This window comes from Pseudochaenichthys georgianus, chromosome 11 (assembly GCF_902827115.2).
Source record: "Pseudochaenichthys georgianus chromosome 11, fPseGeo1.2, whole genome shotgun sequence".
Classification (NCBI taxonomy): domain Eukaryota; kingdom Metazoa; phylum Chordata; class Actinopteri; order Perciformes; family Channichthyidae; genus Pseudochaenichthys; species Pseudochaenichthys georgianus.
This window is the reverse complement of record NC_047513.1, coordinates 9159171-9180224: the sequence shown is the minus strand read 5'-3', so window position 1 is coordinate 9180224 and position 21054 is coordinate 9159171. Positions and strand designations below refer to the sequence as shown.

At 40.0% G+C, this 21054-nt stretch overlaps 4 protein-coding genes across 4 annotated transcripts; 1 reads left to right on the top strand and 3 right to left on the bottom strand.

Moving 5' to 3' along the window:
* Positions 1 to 222: 222 nt before the first annotated feature.
* On the bottom strand, positions 223 to 8839 carry tap2a (transporter associated with antigen processing, subunit type a). The gene is made up of 11 exons (XM_034094460.2): positions 8229 to 8839; positions 5025 to 5139; positions 4803 to 4933; positions 4249 to 4454; positions 3931 to 4128; positions 3594 to 3722; positions 3133 to 3321; positions 2725 to 2898; positions 2077 to 2236; positions 1687 to 1823; positions 223 to 801 (listed from the first exon to the last, which is right to left on the bottom strand). The coding sequence occupies exons 1-11, from the start codon at positions 8734 to 8736 to the stop codon at positions 595 to 597; spliced, it is 2154 nt and encodes a 717-aa protein (XP_033950351.1). The 5' UTR covers positions 8737 to 8839; the 3' UTR covers positions 223 to 594.
* An 877-nt stretch (positions 8840 to 9716) lies between these two features.
* Positions 9717 to 13694, bottom strand: psmb9a (proteasome 20S subunit beta 9a). The gene is made up of 6 exons (XM_034094976.2): positions 13386 to 13694; positions 13158 to 13225; positions 12061 to 12192; positions 11791 to 11920; positions 10775 to 10916; positions 9717 to 10578 (listed from the first exon to the last, which is right to left on the bottom strand). Exons 1-6 carry the CDS (start codon positions 13434 to 13436, stop codon positions 10451 to 10453), a joined length of 651 nt encoding a protein of 216 aa, XP_033950867.1. The 5' UTR covers positions 13437 to 13694; the 3' UTR covers positions 9717 to 10450.
* Positions 13695 to 13985: 291 nt separating this feature from the next.
* On the bottom strand, positions 13986 to 17039 carry psmb12 (proteasome 20S subunit beta 12). The gene is made up of 6 exons (XM_034094361.1): positions 16922 to 17039; positions 16318 to 16388; positions 15640 to 15771; positions 15183 to 15312; positions 14938 to 15082; positions 13986 to 14448 (listed from the first exon to the last, which is right to left on the bottom strand). The coding sequence occupies exons 1-6, from the start codon at positions 16967 to 16969 to the stop codon at positions 14321 to 14323; spliced, it is 654 nt and encodes a 217-aa protein (XP_033950252.1). The 5' UTR covers positions 16970 to 17039; the 3' UTR covers positions 13986 to 14320.
* Positions 16985 to 20764, top strand: psmb13a (proteasome 20S subunit beta 13a). The gene is made up of 8 exons (XM_034094360.2): positions 16985 to 17130; positions 17366 to 17453; positions 17670 to 17767; positions 18178 to 18318; positions 18577 to 18692; positions 19638 to 19696; positions 19961 to 20112; positions 20376 to 20764. Exons 1-8 carry the CDS (start codon positions 17069 to 17071, stop codon positions 20485 to 20487), a joined length of 828 nt encoding a protein of 275 aa, XP_033950251.1. The 5' UTR covers positions 16985 to 17068; the 3' UTR covers positions 20488 to 20764.
* The last annotated feature ends 290 nt before the right edge of the window (positions 20765 to 21054 follow it).

The window sequence follows — 21054 nt, the reverse complement described above, 5'->3', positions numbered from 1 at the left end:
AAACCTACACATTTTGGAATGTTCACAAGGTTGCAACTAAATGCACATTGTTGTACTGTGCATAACATACTGCTCTGGATTTAATTTGATTCCATGAATAGAAATTATTCATGGTTAAAAGGACATAGATATAAATATCTGACGAATAGTTTGAAAAAAACCTTTAGATATGGTTTGACTGGTGTTATAGCAGGAGTTAACTGAGACAATAATCAAAACGTCTGATACTGGTGATCAATCTTTTATTTGGACACACCTGTGAGATAACCTTTGGCCGGTCTGATAATAAAGGAATATTTTAACGTTGCGCTGTCATGTCAAACATTTATACAAGGACATGAAATGGAACAAAATGATAGTGGTCACACATCTATGAGAAAATGGAATGTATTGAATTTAAGGATTTTACAATACAAAAGGTGATTTCAAAATAAATACGATTTAAAGTAAACTATTAGGCCACGTTACAGAATATATATCTAAAACAACGTACAGGCCCATTCTTTTTTTTTCAATATTTACTAAAGAAATACATGCTGCATACAGAACAATTATCTTCCACACATTGAGCCTCTGCTCAGTGGCGGCTGTCTGTCATTGAGGGGAGTTTCCCTCGGTGAACAGCTTCTCTCTCAGTTTGTAGTATCTCCCCTTCTTCTCCATCAGTTCCTGGTGAGTCCCTCGCTCCTGAACATGGCCGTCCCCGATCAGGACAATCTGATGGGCCTTCTCAATGGTCTTCAGCCTGTGAGCGATCACCAGCAGGGTCTGGTTGGGACAACTAGCCAGGGCCTGCTGAATCTGTGCATAGTCAATGCCAGAAATATGCATTATTTCATTTTCTTTCAGTGGATTGTTTTTAGGCAGACGCTACATTAAGTCATATTACTTATAATTTTCTGAATGAGACACTAAAGGTCTGATGAAACGATGTAATTTATTGAATATGAATTAATATGATTGGATGTCAGTGAGACATTAAAGAATTCATGTATAACAGTGGATTTTTTTTTATGATCGGTCATAAATAATATAGTTTATCATGACTAAATTGTCTTTTATCTTTAGAGCAGTGAAATAAATTGGAGCTGTATAATTGATTTTGTCCAGTAACTACCTCCCATGAAGGTTTATACATGAGCATATGAACTGACCGTGTATAAAAAAACATTAATTTCAAAAGAAAAGAGAGGATTTATGCCAGATTAAGCTATTAGCTCATTTACATACGCAGGCCCTAAGCAGGTACACATAACAATCAACAGATATTTAAGGGAAGCAATGCAAATCAATCTTTTTGTTAGGCTTTATTTTTGCATATATATTAGTTCTGTTGAGCAATACAAATGTGAATATTTAATGTAAATCAAGTTTTGATTGTAATTCTAGAAACTGTAAAACAGACAACTTCTTTATAGAAAAACTGACCAATCTGTGAGCACTTTTTTAACACCTGTGCAGCACTTAAATATATCTATGATTTAAATCAGAAATGACCATCTATTGTTTGGGCAACAGGAGAACACTTGCGGACAATAAATGGTATATTAAAGGGTCTTCAGGTCTTTATCTACATATAACTCACTATTTAACTTATGTTAAGAAACTTGTTTGCAATAGGAGCCCAGACGCTTGCGGCCTTGAAGGGACCACAAACGGACACTGCGGTTAGAAGATGCTGCATACCTTATTGTCGCTCTCAGGGTCCAGAGAGCTGGTAATTTCATCCAGAATGAGGACCTGTGGCTGTCTGACCAGAGCTCGAGCAATGGCGATCCGCTGCCTCTCGCTTTGGGCTAACTGCCCGCCACCCTCACCCACCTCTGAGAAAAGGACATTATAAAATAACATCAATAACAGCTTGAGGTTCAAATTGTGACGCAGATGCAGAAAAGACAGGAGGATTTAGTATTTCAAATAATAAAGGTTAGTAGATTATTGTACAAAATAAATAAATAATATGCTTTTAAAAAAAAATGTCTTGTCTCATTTAACCAAATTTGATCTTTCACGTTTTTACTGTATGTCGGCTCTCAGGCGTATACAATGGCATGTAGGTTGGTTAAAAGAGTTTACCTGTGTCATATCCTTTCTCCAGTTGGTTAATGAAGTCATGGGCGTTGGCTTTGCGTGCTGCTTCCTGGATCTCATCCAATGAGCATTCAGCAACCCCGTAGGCGATGTTGTCTCTGATGGAGCCTGAGAAGAGCACAGGCTGCTGGCTCACCACTGCAATCTATAAAACACACTCTCATCAGCTGAATGAATAACTCATAATATATGAAAACTAAATCCACAGTAGAATCTTCTGTCACAATTAGATATGCATTGATTTGAGCTTGTTCTTGATGGCCCAAACAATAAGAAAGTCTTCAGAAAGTTGGAGGGAAAGATCATTTGAGGGCATTGTAGGATGAATGCTTAGTGCTTGCTTACATGTGTACAGTTTATCCCTCAAAAAGGACATACACTTGGTGTATTCAGCAGGTGTGTATCACCTAAGTTCTTCCAGTGAGTCGACTCATCAGGCCCATCACCCAATATGCGCCCTGGGTCACTGATGAACTGCATTCTTGTCTAAATATGTTTAAATTGTTGTCTGTACTTCGTTAACAATAGATGTCTCCCAGTTTAATCGTTTAATACTGATTAAAAAAAATCAAACAATAACAACGCAGAGAAAAGGGTGGAACATCTTCTGAAAAAGCAGTAATGGTGTATTACCTTCTTGTGGAGGAAACAGTGGTCATAAGACTTCAGTGGTTCATTGTCCAATAGGATTTCTCCATCCTGCTGCTCATAGTACCGCTCCAGCAGACTCACACAGGTGCTCTTCCCTTCTCCGGATGGACCCACCAGTGCCGTCATCTGACCTGCCTTCAGCTCCAAAGAGAAGTCCTGAAGGTGACAATGAACATATAAATCTGAGTGTGGTGTGTGTAATATGTCTGTCATCTATGCATGAGTTCATAGGTAACTGTAAATACATTTTAAGGCGATACTCAGTAATTAATCCACTTTTTCTATTGCCATATTGTTTATTTTCCACAATAAATGTAATTAAAAAAATCAAGAAATGTACAAATCCAAACTGAAGAATTCCCCTTTTAATACCTTGCATTCAGGCCTCACCTGCAGCACTCTTTTGTTGGGGTATGCTGGATAGGCAAAGTTGACGCCACGGAAGCTGACGTCTCCTGTCAGCTGATCCGGTTTGAGTTTTCCCTCCGTGCTGACCTGAGGCTTTCGGTCTAGGTACTCAAAGACCTTCCCAGCAGCCCCCACCGAGTTTAGCATATCACCAAAGATGTAGGTAAGTGTCTGAAACAAGGCAGTCATAAAAATGATCACATATTTTATTTATGGATTCAGAGTTGCAGTATGTAAAATGGAAATATGAGTGTGAGCAAGCATTTTGGGACATGGCCTGACACTTTCATTAGACATGCTTAAAGCTATTAGCCAACAGACTCTCCTTCGTGATGACATGAAAGCTAATTTTATTTATAAGTAACCTTGGAACATTTCTTTCAATCACCTTCAAATTAGTCTAGTGTATGTGTATGCTCATTCAAACAAAGCAGTGTATTTACCCTGATGTTATCTCCAAGTTCTGACTGGTAGAGGATGAAGGAAACCAGGTTGCCAGTGGTCATCTGTCCACTCCGGATGAACAGCCGACCATAATACAACATGAGGACCTGCATGACCAGCCCTGTTAACTGTAAGCACACACACACACACACACACACACACACACACACACACACACACACACACACACACACACACACACACACACACACACACACACACACACACACACACACACACATAGGAAGAACACTGTTTAATAGGGTGATATACAATTAAGGGAGCAACGCCGGTCTCCAAAAAACACAATTCTCCAAAACATTCAAAACTTCTCACCCTCTGTGCGAGCAGGTAAACGGCCCTGACAGTGTCCCGGCGGGTCCTCAGTGTGTGTGTTTTCATCAGGCAGTCGTCATAGCGCTGAGCCTCTTGTTTTTCTGTGTTAAAGCTCCGGACCGCATGAATACTGGATACTACCTCATTCGCAACTTCATTTGACAGAGCCATTGAGTCCTGCACCGCAAGGGACAGGCGCTGAGGGAAGGATAAAGAAGAAGGATAATGAAATGATTTTCCCACTACCTCAATTCAATAAGTACAATGGAGAAAATGTGTTTGGTAATGGATATCATATAGTTATGAACCTGCTTTTACCTGGTAGTGAGTATCATAGATGTTCTGAATAAGGCCAGTGATAGGCGTCTCCATCAACACGATGAATGTGAGCTTCCATGACAGATTCATCATCAGGGAGATCATGCCCATTGTCTTGATGAATGTCCTTAGCAGCACATTAACATTCAGAGCCACTGTTCTCCCCATCAAGTTGGTGTCTTTCGACAACCTGGATGTAATTTCACCTAGACAGAAAAAATAATACAAAATAGTATAATAATAAAATATTTGCTACTCTGGTGTATTTTGGTCTGAATGTCCTCCTGTCTTTGAGTTAGCCTACTGTATGTTATTCTTATCTTATTTGTTCTGTCGTTTATAGAGGTGGGGGGGGAAATCCATGTAAGGATCTGGATTTATTTTTCTAAGATTCTGAGTGGATTCACTACTTCCAAAAATCGCTTTTTAAAAATGTTTTTTTTACTACAAAATAAGTTTGGTATGCTACAGATCCACAGTAGTCCCATGTCCTTGATGTGCAGTTTCCTATTATTCATACAGGGTCTTTGCATGTTAAATTATACGATCTTTACCTGTCTTTATGGCCTCAAAGAATCCAATTTCCTGTTTGGTCAAAGCCCCAAACAGCTTGGCTTTCACTCTGCATGTGAAGGCACTGATGGCACAAAGTAAGAGACCTCCTCTGCAGCCTGCACTCACAGAGCTGACAAATCAAAGAGAGTTCAGTTAGATGTTCACCTGTGAGCCCGACACATGCTACTGGATGAATGTGGAGAAAAAACGGTGCCATGTACCTTCCCAGAGAGTACAGCCCCATGAAGAGGAGTGCAGATATGAATTCAGTGTGCTGGTACTGACTGCCAAGGATGTCAATAACTCTCCCAGTATAGAACGGGATGAACATCTCACCTGAGGGGACACACAAGTACACCGAATCAGAAACATAAAGAGAGATTTAGATACATCAGCTCAGTGGTTCCGTCTGTAGGGACTTGGACTTAGGGCCGAAGGGTTGCCGGTTCACGTCCCGGTCGGACCGAAACAATACGGAGTGTGGACTGGTACTGGAGAGGAGCCAGTTCACCACTGCCGAGGTGCCCTTGAGCAAGGCACCCCCACCCTGACACCCAACTACTCCCTGGCGCTGGTGAGTCTGGCTACCTCTCCGCTCTGGATACTCTCGATGCATGTGCCTGTGTGAATATAACTGTGTATTTGTATGTACATATAAGGTGCATGTAAAAAAACAGAGTGGAAAACTGAATTTAAAATAATAAAGTTCCATCTTCATATTCTTCTTGAAATCATTAGATTATCATCATGGTCATATGTATTGCAAAAGTACTGATTCTACTGCCATATTTAGAATTAAATGATATGCATTTAAAGCTATTAATATGTGTTTTTAACTTTTCATTTAATTAGCATGTCTGAAATCATCATCATCATCTTCATCATCAGCACCTGCTGTAATAGTATCCTACTTACCAGGGGCGGATCTACGGGGGGGCAACAAAACAAGCATTACATTTAGGGATGTCCCGATCACCTTTTTTTGCTCCCGATCCGATTCCGATCATTTGATTTTGACAATCTGCCGATACCGATTTTTCCCGATCCGATCTTTATGCAATACATTAAGAGAAAAAAAGGTAACAGATAACGGCTGGTCATCCAACGCGATGAATTCAGCTATCTTGGCTGTTATTGTGTTGGCCTTTTCACTGTTCTGGGGCAGGTTCTCTTTCCTTTTAAAAGTCTCTGAAAGTGTCGGTTGTTTCAGTGCCGTTACCTGAGTGGCCGCTGTGTACTCGCCATGTTGTTGTTGTTGTTTGTTTCTCAGGTAGCGTATTAGATTGGTCGTGTTGAACGTAGCTCTGTTCTTTCCATCGGATCGGGACATCTCTAATTACATTAGTTAAAATTAAATCATTTTAAATATCATTTTAGGCCCGTTAAAAACGCAGCTACGGCCCTGCATTAAACTGCGGAGCGGCGTTCACACAGACCGCGGCTCACACCGCTGCAGAGAGGGAGCGAGCTGTCCCAGCACCTATGGATCAGCTTCCCCTGGGAGCATTTCCCTTTCCACTAGTTTTGTTTTTACTAAGGACGAGAGCTTGAAACTAAATATTAATAAAACGCTGCCGTTTGAATCGATAGCATTTAACAGACGGGCGCTGTTTGGGGCGTTACGTTACAAAATACTACGCAGACAGCGTTAGCTGGGAGATCGATCACTTTACTAAACTACGCGGTAGCCTACTATTAAATCCACGTAAACTACACATCACAGCCAGATCAATGAAACCAGGATACATCCTTTACTGTAAAAACTGGATCCAAACACAGCTGCCTGTGTGCGCTTGATCAATACTTTCTGATGTTATATTTATGATATGCTACATATTAGCTAGGCTACAAGCCCTGACGTGTAAAGTTATACAAGCATTTGTACCAGTGCTTTTCACAAGTAGACTCTTGCAGGCCAGAGTATAGGAGTGATTCAACAACAACAAAAAGACATATGAGAAGTGATCAGGATGAACAGAAAGAGGAAAAGGAAAAGAGAGATGAAGAGACCAGGAGGGTCAGAGCAGGAGGAAGAGGAGGAGATGAAGAGACCAGGAGGGTCAGAGCAGGAGGAAGAGGAGGAGATGAAGACATTAGTGAAGAAGAAGAAATATATGTGAGGAATAAAGATGAAGTATCAGAAAGAGGGCCAGAGGCAGGGATCAGGAGGCAGATGAAACTCCAGCTGGACCACATGGTATGTTCTTATTCTCCTTACATATTCCATTACAGCAGCACAATCTAGCAGCTCTTAGTATTGACAAATATTGATTGAAATGTGTTGCTGCACAGGTCACCTTAGCTCTCTGAAGAGATGGGTGATGTTATTTGTGTACTTAATTATAATTAAGTACTTACAGTATGCAGAATTCTGAGTATTCTCTGAATCGGGTGCCTTTTGGGTCTTTATATCTTTGAAAAATGAAACCAAAATGTTTGGTCATAACATCTGGTAGTTTTTTGTAGTGGACTACTTACATGTTCCCACCTCAGGCACAACATATAAATAATTAGGCCTACTAGGAATTTCCTTGAAAAATTGTAACAGGGTTGAAGTTTTTGACAAAAAGTAGGCATGAGACCTTGTTTAGCTAAGATATGGCACCACATGGAAGTCAAGGACATTACAAAATTGTAATATTTTGCAAAACTATTAATTATTTACTATTATTAATTCATATAACAGAGTTGAAATGTTGAGCTTGTCAATCTTAATCTGAAAATACAAAAACTGAAATATAGGTAAGAGAAGAAACTGACACTTTTGTGATGTAATTCCCTCAATGCAGATCACACATGGACTGATCCTCCCTGCAGATCACACATGGACTGATCCATTATTTTAATAGGAGGGTAAATGGTATGGCGTGACGGGGTTGAAACAAACTGAGGGACAATATTGCAATTTCATAGATAATTCAAGTATTTTTTTCAGAATTGATTTTTGATCAGTTAAAGTTGACAAGCATATGATTATATTAGCAGCAACATTTTGGGATAATTGGCCATTTTGATTTGTTTAATATTAAATTAATATGTAATAATGCTTAGTGAGGACATGCAAATATGTCTGTCTAAGACAACCCATTTTTAAAAAAAAAATATATATATTTAATTTTACATTGTAATGCAAAACAACCTGTTCTATTAATTCATTGCTTTAAAATACATTTGGTAGTTTCCTTTCATTTAAAATGGTTGAGGTAAGCTTGGGGGACTCAAAGGGCACCCGATTGTTTGTCTGAACACCTTGTTTCTCTTGTGCATTAAGAACACTTGTGTTAGGTCATGAATTAACAATAAATAGGTTATATACAGTATAAAATACCACGTACTGTCCGCCCTCCTATGCCACCCTGGCATGACCTCTTGCCTCCCCTTTGCCCCCCCATGTAAAATGTTCTAGAACCGCCACTGCTACTTACAGATAACAGCCAGCGTCAGGAACACAAGTCCTCCCAGCAGCAGCAGAGAGTCGGGTCTGTACAGGTGCAGGACTCTCACAAACAGCACTCGGGCTTCCTGCCTCTTCTCTTTACCGGCGGCTGCATCTTCGGTGTCCGGGATGGTGATCTCCCAAAACAGAGCCCCAGCCAGCGACGCCCCGGCGCACATCAGCCAGCAGCGCAGATCCGCCAACATGCCACACTGGGTCTCCTCGTGGTAGAGCACTCTGGTCCCGGTCTCCAGCACCGCAGGCAGCAGACTGTGTGTAAATATAACCCTAAACACTAATGGACGGACATCTCTGAGGCTGAGCAGAGTAACAGCAGTCAGTGCCAAACACCGGAGAGCCGCAGACACCCAGAGTCGCGCAAGATGTCCAAACACCCTGTGGTTCACTACTAACCCCAATAAATGAACGAAGGAAATGTCGACAAAAACTGCTAAAATCAAAGCAAAGACTTTTCGAAATACTGTACCGCCTGCCATTTTCACTAACAGTCGTCCTCAAATGACCTGCTATGCTGCGAGACCAGTGTTTTCACAACTTTTCATCTACTTTCATTTTCGTTTTTTGGCAGTACCAGGGGTTTCCCTGAAATCCAAACGGCATTGGTTAATTCAGGGCCGTCCCTGGCCAATTTGGGGCCCCAAGCAACATTGCGAGATGAGCCCCCCCCCCCCCCCCCAATATAATTAGTGTAAATAAACTACTTCTACTACTACTAATAATAATCATAATCATAATCAATTCAATAATATAAATACTATATTATTTTATTATAATATAGTTGTAATATAGTCAAGACAAAAAATGCTTATTACATGCTCAAAAACTGATATTTCTTAAATCTGTATTCAAATATAGTTCCCTCTATCAGCAATGTATCAACAACTACACACACATTTCTATCAGTATTTCTCTGTGTTGTGGTTGACATGATGATGACTGTTAGGAGTTAAAGGTGGGGTAGGTAATTTTGGAGAAACCAGCTCGAGTGCGAATTTGAAAATACCGAGCCGGAAAAAATCTGCCACTTCCTTACAGAGCCCCTCCTCCAACACACACGAACACGCACATGACCAATGAGGGCACGAGATAAGTGTGTGCACAGATGGAAGGCTGACAGGCAGGTAGGCCATCCAGTTATAGCGGAGAACTGCGCTGAGAACTGCGCACAAGCCGAGCTCATAAGCCGAGGCCCCCTGCGCAATGTGAGGCCCCATGCAGCCTGCATGATCGGCCTGTAGGGAGGGACGGCCCTGGTTATACTGAACTCTGAATAAAGACAATTTTGAATTCTAAAACGTATTAATTACACACATGATTATTTTGTATCTTCTAATTATTGCTATCTTAATCATCATCCCCATCTTTTTCACCTGGATTAACACTTTGGCATTTGACAGCAGAAACAACAGTTTATAAAGAATGGTTTCTTGTTAAGAAGAGACATCAAAAAGAAAAATTTTCAATAAAAGGCTTTTATTCAATTTTAAGTGTTACATCATTTACATACAATAATGCAGGACACTATGCATTACTCATACGTGTATGTATGTTTAACCAAACATCAACCAGGCATCTTAATCTGGTTGTATTACTGTGATGACTGAGCAGTGGCTAACAGTGGAGGGTGACACACTTTTGTAGTACTCAAACAAATGTTGTTTTTTTACATTTTGGTATGTCTTTGTAAGACTTGCTGTTGCTGTGAATTATAGCATGTGTTTTTGTGGGACTATTTATAAAGAGACTAAAATAATTGTATGGGTTTTGCAGGTTTTGTCCTATTTACTTTTCTCTGCCACCAGTACACACATATTGATGGTCATTTTGTCATGTTTCAGATTCATGGACTGAATAATGAGTCTTGCAACAAGTTTAAAATATGTGATTGGCATCTGGTGACCCAGGGGTTATAGAGAAAAAGATAATTTGAGGATGGACATAGTGACAATTGCTGTGTTTATCCTGGAGCTGTCCAAAACTTGGTAAAGGGACATAGCTAACAACACTCTGGTGATATAATAAACCAAGTCAGGTTTATATGATGTGAGGGAACTATCAGCTTTAAGATAACATAAACAATGACATTTCACTTGAAGAAACGTTAAGATTAAATGTATAAGTAAAAAGTAGTCTTGTCCAATATCTTTTTCAAGATATGTTAGTTAGCAGCTGAGCAAAAATGAATATTGATCACTGATCAAAGAAGGTGGGTAAGTCATTTCCCAGAACGACCTTCTCCTCTGCACCATGTTCATCAATAGAGACAATATAGGCCACGCCGCCACTGGAGCCATCGCGGTTCATTGCCAAAGCCAGCGCTACAAGAGAGAAAGACAATAAGATAAGAGATTAGATTGGAGGAGAATCTTTATAGGACAAAATGTTGTATACAACATAACACTGTTGAATAGCTATAGCTCTTCTAAGCAGCCAGTACAAGGGTCAGGTTTCCCTTCCTCTATCCTACAAAATTATGACAAAAAAACAACAACTTTCTGGGAGGTAAAAACCTACTGTTGATAACAAACTGCTGGCACTCTTCCTTGGCCATGTCTTTGCGATACTCAGCATCAACAAATCCATAAACATAAGAGCTGCCAGAGCCACCGACTGCAAAAGGCTGCCTGGTCAGGAGTCCATTCAGAGTCGCAAACACCTGGAAAAGGTCAAAGGGCAGAGAGGAGCAAGACAGATCACATTATTGTCATATATGACACTTATTATGACACCCATCTTTTAGCTAGACAACATATTTTGTTCAATGCATCCAGCAGCTACATCAGCAGCTGCCTGTCAGTCTATTGAGCACCATCAGGGTCACTTAAGCAGAGGTTGCAGGTACATTACTTTGATCCTTTATATGGATAGTTTTTTATTTTTTGAAGTGGGGTTGTATGAGATCTCTATAATTAGTCAGAGGATTACAAATATTGTGTTCTGAAAGCCCCTAGTTTGGAGAAACAGACAGGAGTTACTGCACGGATGCTAAGCAGTGTACTAATGTGGATGGGGCAGTCAGAAAAAAAATATTTGAGCCACCTAAAATAAAGACCCAGCATTAAGAATCTATATCAGTTTATGTGAGTGATATATTTAAAATGTTTTTGCTGATTAATCTTGCCATGAAACAGCCCTTTCAGGGTGGGAACATAGCTGTTATATGCTCTCTTCAAAGCCACCAGACTCTGTTGAATTTGACCTCATATAACACAGGAGTTGTTTGTCTAAGCTGCATCATCAGTAGACTGTAAATTAGCAAAAAGGTATGTTTTTTTAATAGAATATGGTGGCTTAATGGCGTCTTACTGCAAGCTAAAAACGTGAACAAATGCTAAATATAGCGTAAACTTAAAACATATTTTTTTATGTGGGCCTTTTTTAGGTGGCTGAATTCTGTTTTGCTGTAACCTCTGTGTGATTCTCCAGACAAAGATTATAGATATGTACCTCATACAAGCACACTTCAAAATGGTCTGTTAACATTATTTTTCTCAGTGATCTCAGCGTTTAAGCCAACCTGTGTTACTGACCTGTCCTCCATCTCTTCTGTCCCAGCCGGCCACAATGAGATGTGCTGACAGCTCCTCCTTGTACTTATATGAGATGTTCCTCACCAGGGTGGCAGCCGAGCAAACCTTTGGGTCCTTATCTATTTCAATACTGATAAAGAAAGACATAAAGAAACATAGGTGACAGGGTCTTTCATAAAAACAAAGAGACAAGCAATGTGTGTGGTGTTTGAGTTATGGACACTAGGAAAGCCAGCTGATATCTTTTCAATTATTTGAGTGTGTAGTTACCTGTGAACATCCAGCTGGTAGTTGACCATCTCAGCGATGGTCTGGGCGTCCGCTGCAGAGCCTGACAGAGCACAGTAGATCTTGTCATGGAGAGGAGACAACTTTTTCATCACCCTGTTCACCACTGATTCCCTGGATGGAGGGACAAAGAAGTGTTTGTTATAAGGGGTATCCACATGGTAAATAAATAAATGTAATCCCCAGTGTTGGATAGTACAAAAGTATATTCACTCAAGTATACTTAAGTACAATTTTGAGGTACTGAGGTAATTTTCTGAGTATTTTCAGTTTACGCTACTTTACTCCACTACATTTTAGAAGCCAATATTGTACTTTTTACACTACTATTTGACAGCTTTGGTTACTATCTACTTTTTAGGTTATATTATTAGTCAATACAAAATCTAATTCAATGATTGAATAAACTTGTACCATATTTATAGGTTAAGATAGCCAGCAGCAGTATATCAAGTAATTCAAAATAGCTCTACGGTTGTTAAAAAAACACTTGAATAATCAAAATAGAAACCCTGTAACTCAATTCTGAAATGGGCAATTATGCATAAGAAGTATTTTAACTTTTGGTGCTTCAAATATTAAGAAGAAGAAGAAGAAGACATACTTTATTAATCCCTTACAGGGACATTTCTTTCCCTACTCAGTTGTGTTTACACACATTACACACACAGGGGAGGACATGCACAAACAAAACCACATGCAGAGAGGTGGCAGAGCAGAAAGTATATTTTAATAACGATACTTTAATACTTTAATTTAAGTAAGATTTTGAATGCAGGATTTTGACTTGTAACAAAGTACTTTTTTTACTTAAATTACAAATCTGAGTGCTTCTTCCACCATTGTTAATCCCTCACTGTTTTTGTTAAATTATCACTATACTTGGCTACATTAACCTGCAGTTTACTTTTGCATTTCTGGTTAGACGCTAAACTGTATATTATGGAGACAATGACAGTGTTGTATCTAATCCAAAAGAAGATGAGAAGCTGCATGTGAGGAAATATGGAGGTGGAAGGATTCTGCATGAGAAGTGAAGCAATCACGTGTGCTTTAGCTGAGTTAGTGTACAAACTTACCCTGCAGACACTCGGGAATCAGACCCCAGCACGACCCCTCCTTTGAACTCAATGGCAATGATTGTGGTCTGTAATCAGAGGTAAAATCGATACATAGGCTATTTACAATTCATCCCATGCATAACAATGTGGACGGCAGTTGGCCTGACATAAAACAGGTTTTCAGCACGTTACACATACACAACAGGCTACAAAATCTGTCAAAAATACTGTCCAAATCTTACTTACTCCGGTTTTCACCTCCTCGGACAACCATTCGGGCCCTGTTTCTGCCTCCATGCTGATTCACTGTGAGACTCCGGTAACGACAACAACAATGGTTTAGTCTGCAAGGGAAGGGGACACCGGACTGACACGGAAACTTCAACCGAGCAGCGTTTTAGAATATACACGCTCTTGTTGTCGGATGTTTTCTCTAAAGCTTCTAAACTGCTCGACGTGCCGAATCAACTCAACAATCACTCATCAGACCGACTCCATGTTTCCCTGAATTAAATCGAAATTGAAAGTTAAATTGTCCTTCCTCTGTAGCGAACTGTAAACCCGTGTTTCAAACAGCTGCGCTTCACTGAAATGTGAAGGACAGTGTTATCTTAAAGTAGGCTATGCATTAGACTTTATGGCTACAAATACAAGAACAACAATTGTTTACCTAAGTGCAGTATTAAAATGAGTGATTACAAAGGACATGACAACTGAAGAAGTTTTAAGCTTTACATAAAATGTTGTTTTTAGATGTAACATGCAGTTGAATTACGACTACTTTTAGTTTACATAACTATAACATTTGAAGCACACAACTCAAAGACAGAGAGATGAAGAACAATGCAATTTGTAAGGTGTGTTATTTATTTATTCTCATTTCACATATTTCTTCAAGTAGGCTACAACCACCCTACACAAAACATTTGGTTTCAACACAGAGAAGACATGTATAACCTTATTTATAATTGAGATGTCTATAATGGAATTAACATGTTTAGAGTTAAGTGGAATTGTGTAGCTTTGTATACATTTTGTATAAACAAGTCATACACCGACACACTGTCTAAATCCCAGTCCTATACATAGTAGGCTACTAATGAAATTATGGATTTAAAATAATTACTCCATTAAGCTACAAACAAAACAAAAATGTAATTTCATTGGTTGTTCAGAGGCCGTCACTCATCATGGAACTTGGGAAGCTTGTTTCCAGGAACAACCACATGCTCCACCCCAGTTTCAGTGACCACCACCAGGTGAGCCACGCCTCCGCTGACGTTGTCTCTGCCCATGGCCAGAGCAAGAGCTGTGTGCACAGGGAGAGAGGGAGGAAGAAAGGGCGGGAACAAAAAGTGGGTGAAATAAAAGTCAAGTTTAAGAACCAACATATTCAGTTTGTAACATTTGTACACCAACTCACAACTACAAACACATTTTAATTGAACTTACAAATAGATTTCATTGAACTCCTTTCCTCAAGTGCAAACATAAGCCTTGTTCTCATAAAGGGCAGTATTATGAAACACTGCATAGTCTTGAATATTTAACAAACATTTCCTCTAAACTAAACTCTGGAATATTTCCAGTGAATAAAGGTTGCTTCAGTTTAAATATACATACTAAGGTAATTAGAAAACTGAGCAATCTCTGTGCAATGTGTCGTACTTTTATAACCTCAATTAAAGCAAACATACATTTTAATGAACTCACAACACTATTTCCCTGTTAAACATTTCTAATCCTGATATAACCTCCTGACCTACTTTTATAAACGTATTTAGAAGTGAAACAGTACCATTAGTGGCAAACTGTAGGCATTCCTCTCTGCTCATGTTGGGTTTGTATTTAGCGTCAACGTAGCCGTAGATGTAAGTGCTGCCGGAGCCACCGATGGTAACCAGCTGAGGGATTAACATCCCCCCTAGAGACACGACGTACACCTGGAGAAGGAAGGAGAATATCAGTAATGTTGCTATATGCTGCAAGGTGGAGCTCCTGTTACATCACTGATGTTTGACTGTCTTCACAACCACCCCCCACCTGTGGTCCATTCTTCTTATCCCAGCCTGCTGTGATGAAACCGGCCTGCAGCTCGTCTTTGTTGTGGTAACACAGTTCTTTCAGCACCGATGCTGCTGCTATTACCAGAGGAGGGTTCTCCATCTGGACACTGTGGATAAGGGGGGTCAACAAAGATTAGGGTTGGCCAAATGTTAAACTATGTGCTGTTTAAAGTTTAAAACACTTTGAATATTGAATGTTATTTCTTCGATTATGGAGTTATTGTTAAGTGAGAAAAGTGTTTATTGTATGTGTGTAGGTGTGTTGGAGTACGATTGGGAGTTTGTGTGCACACATCTTGGTATGATTGTCTTTCTCCCAAAATATCCTGTGGTATCAATAATATATTTTTTCAATCCAATGTAGAAATGTGACGATGAGCCTGTTTTATGATGTGTGTCCATGTTTTAATTTGTTGTGTGTGTGTGGCACGCACCTGTGGAATGACAAGTTATACTTAGCAGCCTTGATGACGGCCTGAGCGTCTGCCAGTGAGCCAGCCATGCAGCAGAAGATCCGGTCATGAACCTGAATCACCTTGTTGATGGTCTTAGAGGAAACATATTCTCTAAAGAGAGACAAATAAAATGTAATGAAGTAAAAAGGACAATAATTCACTCTGAGTTGAGGAGGAGAAGTTTAAAGTAGCACAGAAAGAACATGTACGATAACAATGTTTAAGAAGTCTTTAAGATAAAATTAAATGTCGTTTATTTCTGGAAAGGTGTAACATGCAGGTCTTGAGAAGTTGTCATAATATGTAAACACATTTTAATCTGCAAATGAAGCCATGACTTGAAAAATACCGAAGCTTGGGTTGATTTCGAAATTTGAAACACTGCGCGTTGTTTTGAAACTGGTATGAAAAACTTGGCCTTTTGTACTTACAAAATGAAACACATTGTAACTTTATTCTGCATTAATGGATCTGTACAACACATATTTAAAGATGTGTGTACCACACACGATCCTACTTGTGTGCACAGCTTGGCTTTGTGTATCCACTGTGTATCTTTATCATACATGGTATTAAGCTGTCCCCCTTTCATTCTGTATGAATGTGTTTTAAAGTAAATGCAACTTTAAGGGTATTTTATGGTCACAACATCCTCACCCTCCAATGGAAGCCCTGGAATCTGAGCAAATCACAACCCCTCCATTAAAGGTGGCAGCCAGGATGGTGGTCTGAGGGGACAGGTAGATAATTTGTCATTATTCAACATTGAAGACGTTTATATTAAGCCAAATATGTCTCACACACACACACACACACACACACACACACACACACACACACACACACACACACACACACACACACACACACACACACACACACACACACACACACACAATACTGAGTTATAGAGCATCACACACTTCCTTGTTCTAGTGGTTTCACTGCACAAGGCTATGAACTCTGGGATTTGGAGTTCTGCGAATGAATTGTTTTCGGGGATATATATAAGTAAACGTGAAACGCTACTTGTTGATTTTGCAGAAATGTATAGAATAAACACGTTTAAAGATGACAAGTATTCAATAACTGATAATAAAACTCATGAAGTGTCCACTCGATTTCACTTAACATCGTGTTTGGTTACTATTCAGGTTTAACATCACCTGTTTATTCGTGAAAACAATAACGATCATTTTACGCACAATAGGCTTTGGTATTCTTATATAGAAAAAGATACAAGTGGTCCAGATTTACTCACCCCTGTGCTGACTCCTTTGACTTGAGAGTTCGTGCAGTGTTTCTCCATTTTCACTCCAAAATCGAAAGAGAAGAGGAGAGGTGACGCTCAGAACAGCGACCTCAGGCGAGCTGAGACGCGCAGAGAAGCCGCAGTCCAGTATCCAGTATGGCGCTATCAAATGTCCTCGAAACCCCTTTACCTGGGTTTAATTTCGACAACGCAGCAAGGTATGAGTCTCTTATTTATGTATTTTGAGCTGCTGACTGTATCTTTACAGAAAGTAACACATTAAACTGTCGGTTACGCCGAGCACCGGGATCAAAAGTGAAAGTAACTTTTTCCTTCTTGTTTATCAGTTTAGTTCATAAAGCAGTGTAGTAATTATTTTTCACGGTGATTATAATTATAACGTATATTCATCAGTTGATCCCCTCCATAACACTCATCCCTCCATCTCCCTAGGAATGCTGCCTTAGAGGGTCTTTATGATGGTGGACAAACACCTAAACCTATGAAAACAGGCACCACCATAGCAGGAGTGGTGTTCAAGGTGACTATACAAATATGTGTAAACTGCATTTACTGAATATTAATGCACCAAGACATTTACTTTAGTACAGTTGCAATACATATAACTATTAACATTGTTATTCATTCCCCCAAAACCAAACATGTAGAAAAAGTTTAATTGCATGAGACAACTGCATTATTTTGTTTAAATATAGTTTGAATAATAAACGTTGTATCCCCATTTGTGTTGGTGCAGGATGGCGTGGTGCTGGGAGCAGACACCAGGGCTACATCCGGTGAAGTGGTGGCCGACAAGATGTGTTCAAAGATCCATTACATTGCTCCTAACATATAGTAAGGCTCTGTTTTGCAGAAAAAGGTTACTCTTGTTTGGTGTGTTGCACATTAACTCCCTTCTTTACTCCCTATATATCCCAGAATGCCCTACAGTGATCTTGTAATAAGTATTATGTTTTGCCACGTAAAATCAGTTACGGCTAGAAAGTACACAGTCCAATGGTGAAAAATGCAAAAGAGAGCTTAACACTCTATCCATGACAGATTGCTCAAGCTGCAAGGTGTTGTTGCATTGCATTGTGGTCTATTGAGGCTACTGCGGAATGTTTTTTGTATGGTGGATTCTATGAACCTTTAGGCAAAATAGGGGCTTGAAAAATAATCCTTTATTCTACTTTTCCCTTTTTTTCTTGTATCTATTATTTCCCTCTCAATCTTCTCAATGCTAATTATTCTTCTCTCCATAGTTGTTGCGGAGCAGGTACAGCCGCAGATACAGAGAAGACCACAGAGCTTCTCTCCTCCAACCTTACCATCTTCTCTCAGACCAGCGGGAGGAACCCTCGTCTCGTCATGGCGGTCAACATACTACAGGATATGTTGTACAGGTTGGTGTTCCACGCACACACACACACACACACACACACACACACACACACACACACACACACACACACACACACACACACACACACACACACACACACACACATACACACACACACACACACACACACACACACACACACACACACACACACACACACACACGCACACACACACACACATATACTGGTATTTAGAGATGTGTGAATGACACATGGTGTTCATCAGTCCTTGTATGTTTCCATCTCTGTGCTCCTAAGGTACCATGGCCAAATCGGTGCCAGTCTGATACTGGGAGGAGTAGATTGCACTGGGAACCATCTGTACACAGTGGGGCCATATGGGAGTGTTAATAAGGTGCCTTACCTTGCAATGGGTAAGTGACATAACTCTATTCAACAAGTTTTGGCAGCATTATAAATCACCTTGTCACCTTTTCTTAGGATTTCTTGCCGGTGGAGATTTGTTGATGCTCTTCTTAGGTTGCTAATGTGTAGTTTGATGTATGAAATTGTTATTAAATCAACAAGACAAAAGGGGAAAATGACAAATACAATAGTTTGTATAGATTTATTAACTATCAACACCTGTCCCGTGCCTCTATGCGCTAGCCGGCATCTCTCCCCCGCACATCAGACGACTAGGTATCGCTCAAGATGAACGGAGAACACAGGAGACAGACATCAGACACCCCTTGCTTGGCCACGTAGCACCCCCACGCAGGCTCCAATCCAGAGCCAGTTTTGCGCAGACAGCCCTGCCCCTCCAGACAACCAAACAAGCAGCAAGGACCAACATCTGGGAAGATGAATGGCAAAGACACACGAGCTCTTGAATGGCTGGACAGAGGAATCACACCAACGGAAAGCCTCGCTAGTGGCCACGACCTTGGCTGGACAACCTGGAAGTCACTTAATAGACTGCGTGTGGAACAGGGGAGGTGCAACACACTGATGAAAGTGTGGAACTACACCACAGAAGACACGTGCAGCTGTGGATCAGTGCAGACAATGTCCCACCTACTGGAATGTGCCGATGCCCCCCGGTGCAGTCCAGAAGACCTGGCAGAACCTACCCCATCAGCTGTGGCCTGTGCCCGATACTGGCAGAACGACATCTGAGATTGCTACGGACTCGAAGAAGAAGAGACTATCAAATCTGGATCAAAAAGTGCTTTATTTCATACAAAAGTGTTGGAGATTATGATAATTTCATTCTATAACTTACTTTTCGTAACTACATTATATATTTGAAAGTTCTTCAGTTATTTGTTACCTTTTCATCTAATCTGTTTATCTGATTTCACTTGATTTCCACGCAGGATCTGGTGATTTGGCTGCTCTTGGTATTCTAGAGGACAGGTACCAACAGGACATGGAGGTAAACCACATATTACATATTGTGACGATTATTAGTCGGGATCGTTTAAATATAATCACAAAACAATCTTAAAGGGGATCTTAGGGAATATTTCATTGAGTATCTGCAGTGGTGTAGGCCAAATCAGCCTCTATTATATGCACACGGTTGAGAAAATGTAAGAAAAATAAATGAATTCTCCTCACTGTTGAAAGCCCGTGTCTTCTCCTTCGTGTTCTATGTGTCTGGTTGTCTAATTTCCCCATAATTTCTCTAAACTCTCAGCTGGATGCGGCGAAGGAGCTGGTGCGTGTTGCCATCCATGCGGGCATCATGAATGACCTCGCCTCAGGAAACAACATCGACATCTGTGTCATCACCAGAGAAGGAGTGGACTACATCCGACCCTACCAGGAGTCAGAGTACAAAGACAGCAGGTAGGCCAGTACGACTTTCAAGAAGATTTTAGGTTTAACCATGTCAAATCAGATTTCCTTCTCGGACAGTACAACATATGTTGAGTCTGTTCCTGGCAGTGTGATTTTTCATTATCTATTGTGTGTGTTTTTGCTTGCGACTCACATGTAATGTTCAGTTTTTAAATTATTTAACAACTTACTACTCTACTACGAGCAAAACAATAGTTTGGAGTGTGATGATTAAAGCTTCAATCATATATCTCTCTCCTCCTCTCTCCTAGGAACATGAAATACAGATATCGTCCAGGCACCACTCCGGTTCTGACGGAGAAAGTAGTCCCCTTAAAGCTGGAGGTGGTACAGGAGAGCGTGCAGCAGATGGAAACAGTCTGAGCCTCACAGCGCAATCATAACATTTAGTAGTAAAATTAAAAAGGCTTTAATTTCATGTCATTGTTATTCACTACATGTTAAATAAAAGAAATAAAACATCTCAGATCATTTGATTTACATTGTCATCATATATTCTTTACTCTGTTGCTATGATTCACTGCGATATGGAATCGTTCAGTATACTGCAGGGCTTCATTAAAAGAGTCTACAAAGCCATATTGAGAAGACTGAGACATGTATATGTGTATAGGATTAAATAAAAACATCTTAAATTAAATTCTTTGTGACCTGTGTTGCTTCATATCTTGTCATGTTTTGAAATTATTTGCTGATGCTCTTAACAGCAGCCACCAGAAGAGGATTAGGGCTTTAATCACAGAATTCTGACTTTAATCTCCTTTTGGTCAGATCTCAAAAAAGTTAATAATGACCCTAATCCTCTTCCATACACTTTTGATAACATACCCAGTAAGAGTTTATAGGCTAATGCACAATTTGTTAAAATACATGTCAAACTGTGTCATTAACCTGATTTAGATTGTGTATTTTTTATAAAATAATGCAAAC

What these genes read in the sequence shown, in the direction of transcription:
- psmb12 (XM_034094361.1), bottom strand. Translation starts at nt 16,969, where the DNA reads ATGGAGAAACACTGCACGAACTCTCAAGTCAAAGGAGTCAGCACAGGG. An exon ending in TCCAGGGCTTCCATTGGAGG is followed by an intron (nt 15,772 to 16,317) that starts GTGAGGATGTTG and finishes GTCTCTCTTTAG; the next exon opens with AGAATATGTTTCCTCTAAGA. An exon ending in CCTACAGTTTGCCACTAATG is followed by an intron (nt 14,449 to 14,937) that starts GTACTGTTTCAC and finishes CTGTGCACACAG; the next exon opens with CTCTTGCTCTGGCCATGGGC.
- tap2a (XM_034094460.2), bottom strand. Translation starts at nt 8,736, where the DNA reads ATGGCAGGCGGTACAGTATTTCGAAAAGTCTTTGCTTTGATTTTAGCA. An exon ending in CCTGACGCTGGCTGTTATCT is followed by an intron (nt 5,140 to 8,228) that starts GTAAGTAGCAGT and finishes GTGTCCCCTCAG; the next exon opens with GTGAGATGTTCATCCCGTTC. An exon ending in ACCCTGAGAGCGACAATAAG is followed by an intron (nt 802 to 1,686) that starts GTATGCAGCATC and finishes GACTATGCACAG; the next exon opens with ATTCAGCAGGCCCTGGCTAG.
- psmb13a (XM_034094360.2), top strand. Translation starts at nt 17,069, where the DNA reads ATGGCGCTATCAAATGTCCTCGAAACCCCTTTACCTGGGTTTAATTTC. An exon ending in TAGCAGGAGTGGTGTTCAAG is followed by an intron (nt 17,454 to 17,669) that starts GTGACTATACAA and finishes GTGTTGGTGCAG; the next exon opens with GATGGCGTGGTGCTGGGAGC. An exon ending in TCAGAGTACAAAGACAGCAG is followed by an intron (nt 20,113 to 20,375) that starts GTAGGCCAGTAC and finishes CCTCTCTCCTAG; the next exon opens with GAACATGAAATACAGATATC.
- psmb9a (XM_034094976.2), bottom strand. Translation starts at nt 13,436, where the DNA reads ATGGAGGCAGAAACAGGGCCCGAATGGTTGTCCGAGGAGGTGAAAACC. An exon ending in CCGAGGAGGTGAAAACCGGA is followed by an intron (nt 13,226 to 13,385) that starts GTAAGTAAGATT and finishes CTCTGATTACAG; the next exon opens with ACCACAATCATTGCCATTGA. An exon ending in TACCAGCTGGATGTTCACAG is followed by an intron (nt 11,921 to 12,060) that starts GTAACTACACAC and finishes TTTCTTTATCAG; the next exon opens with TATTGAAATAGATAAGGACC.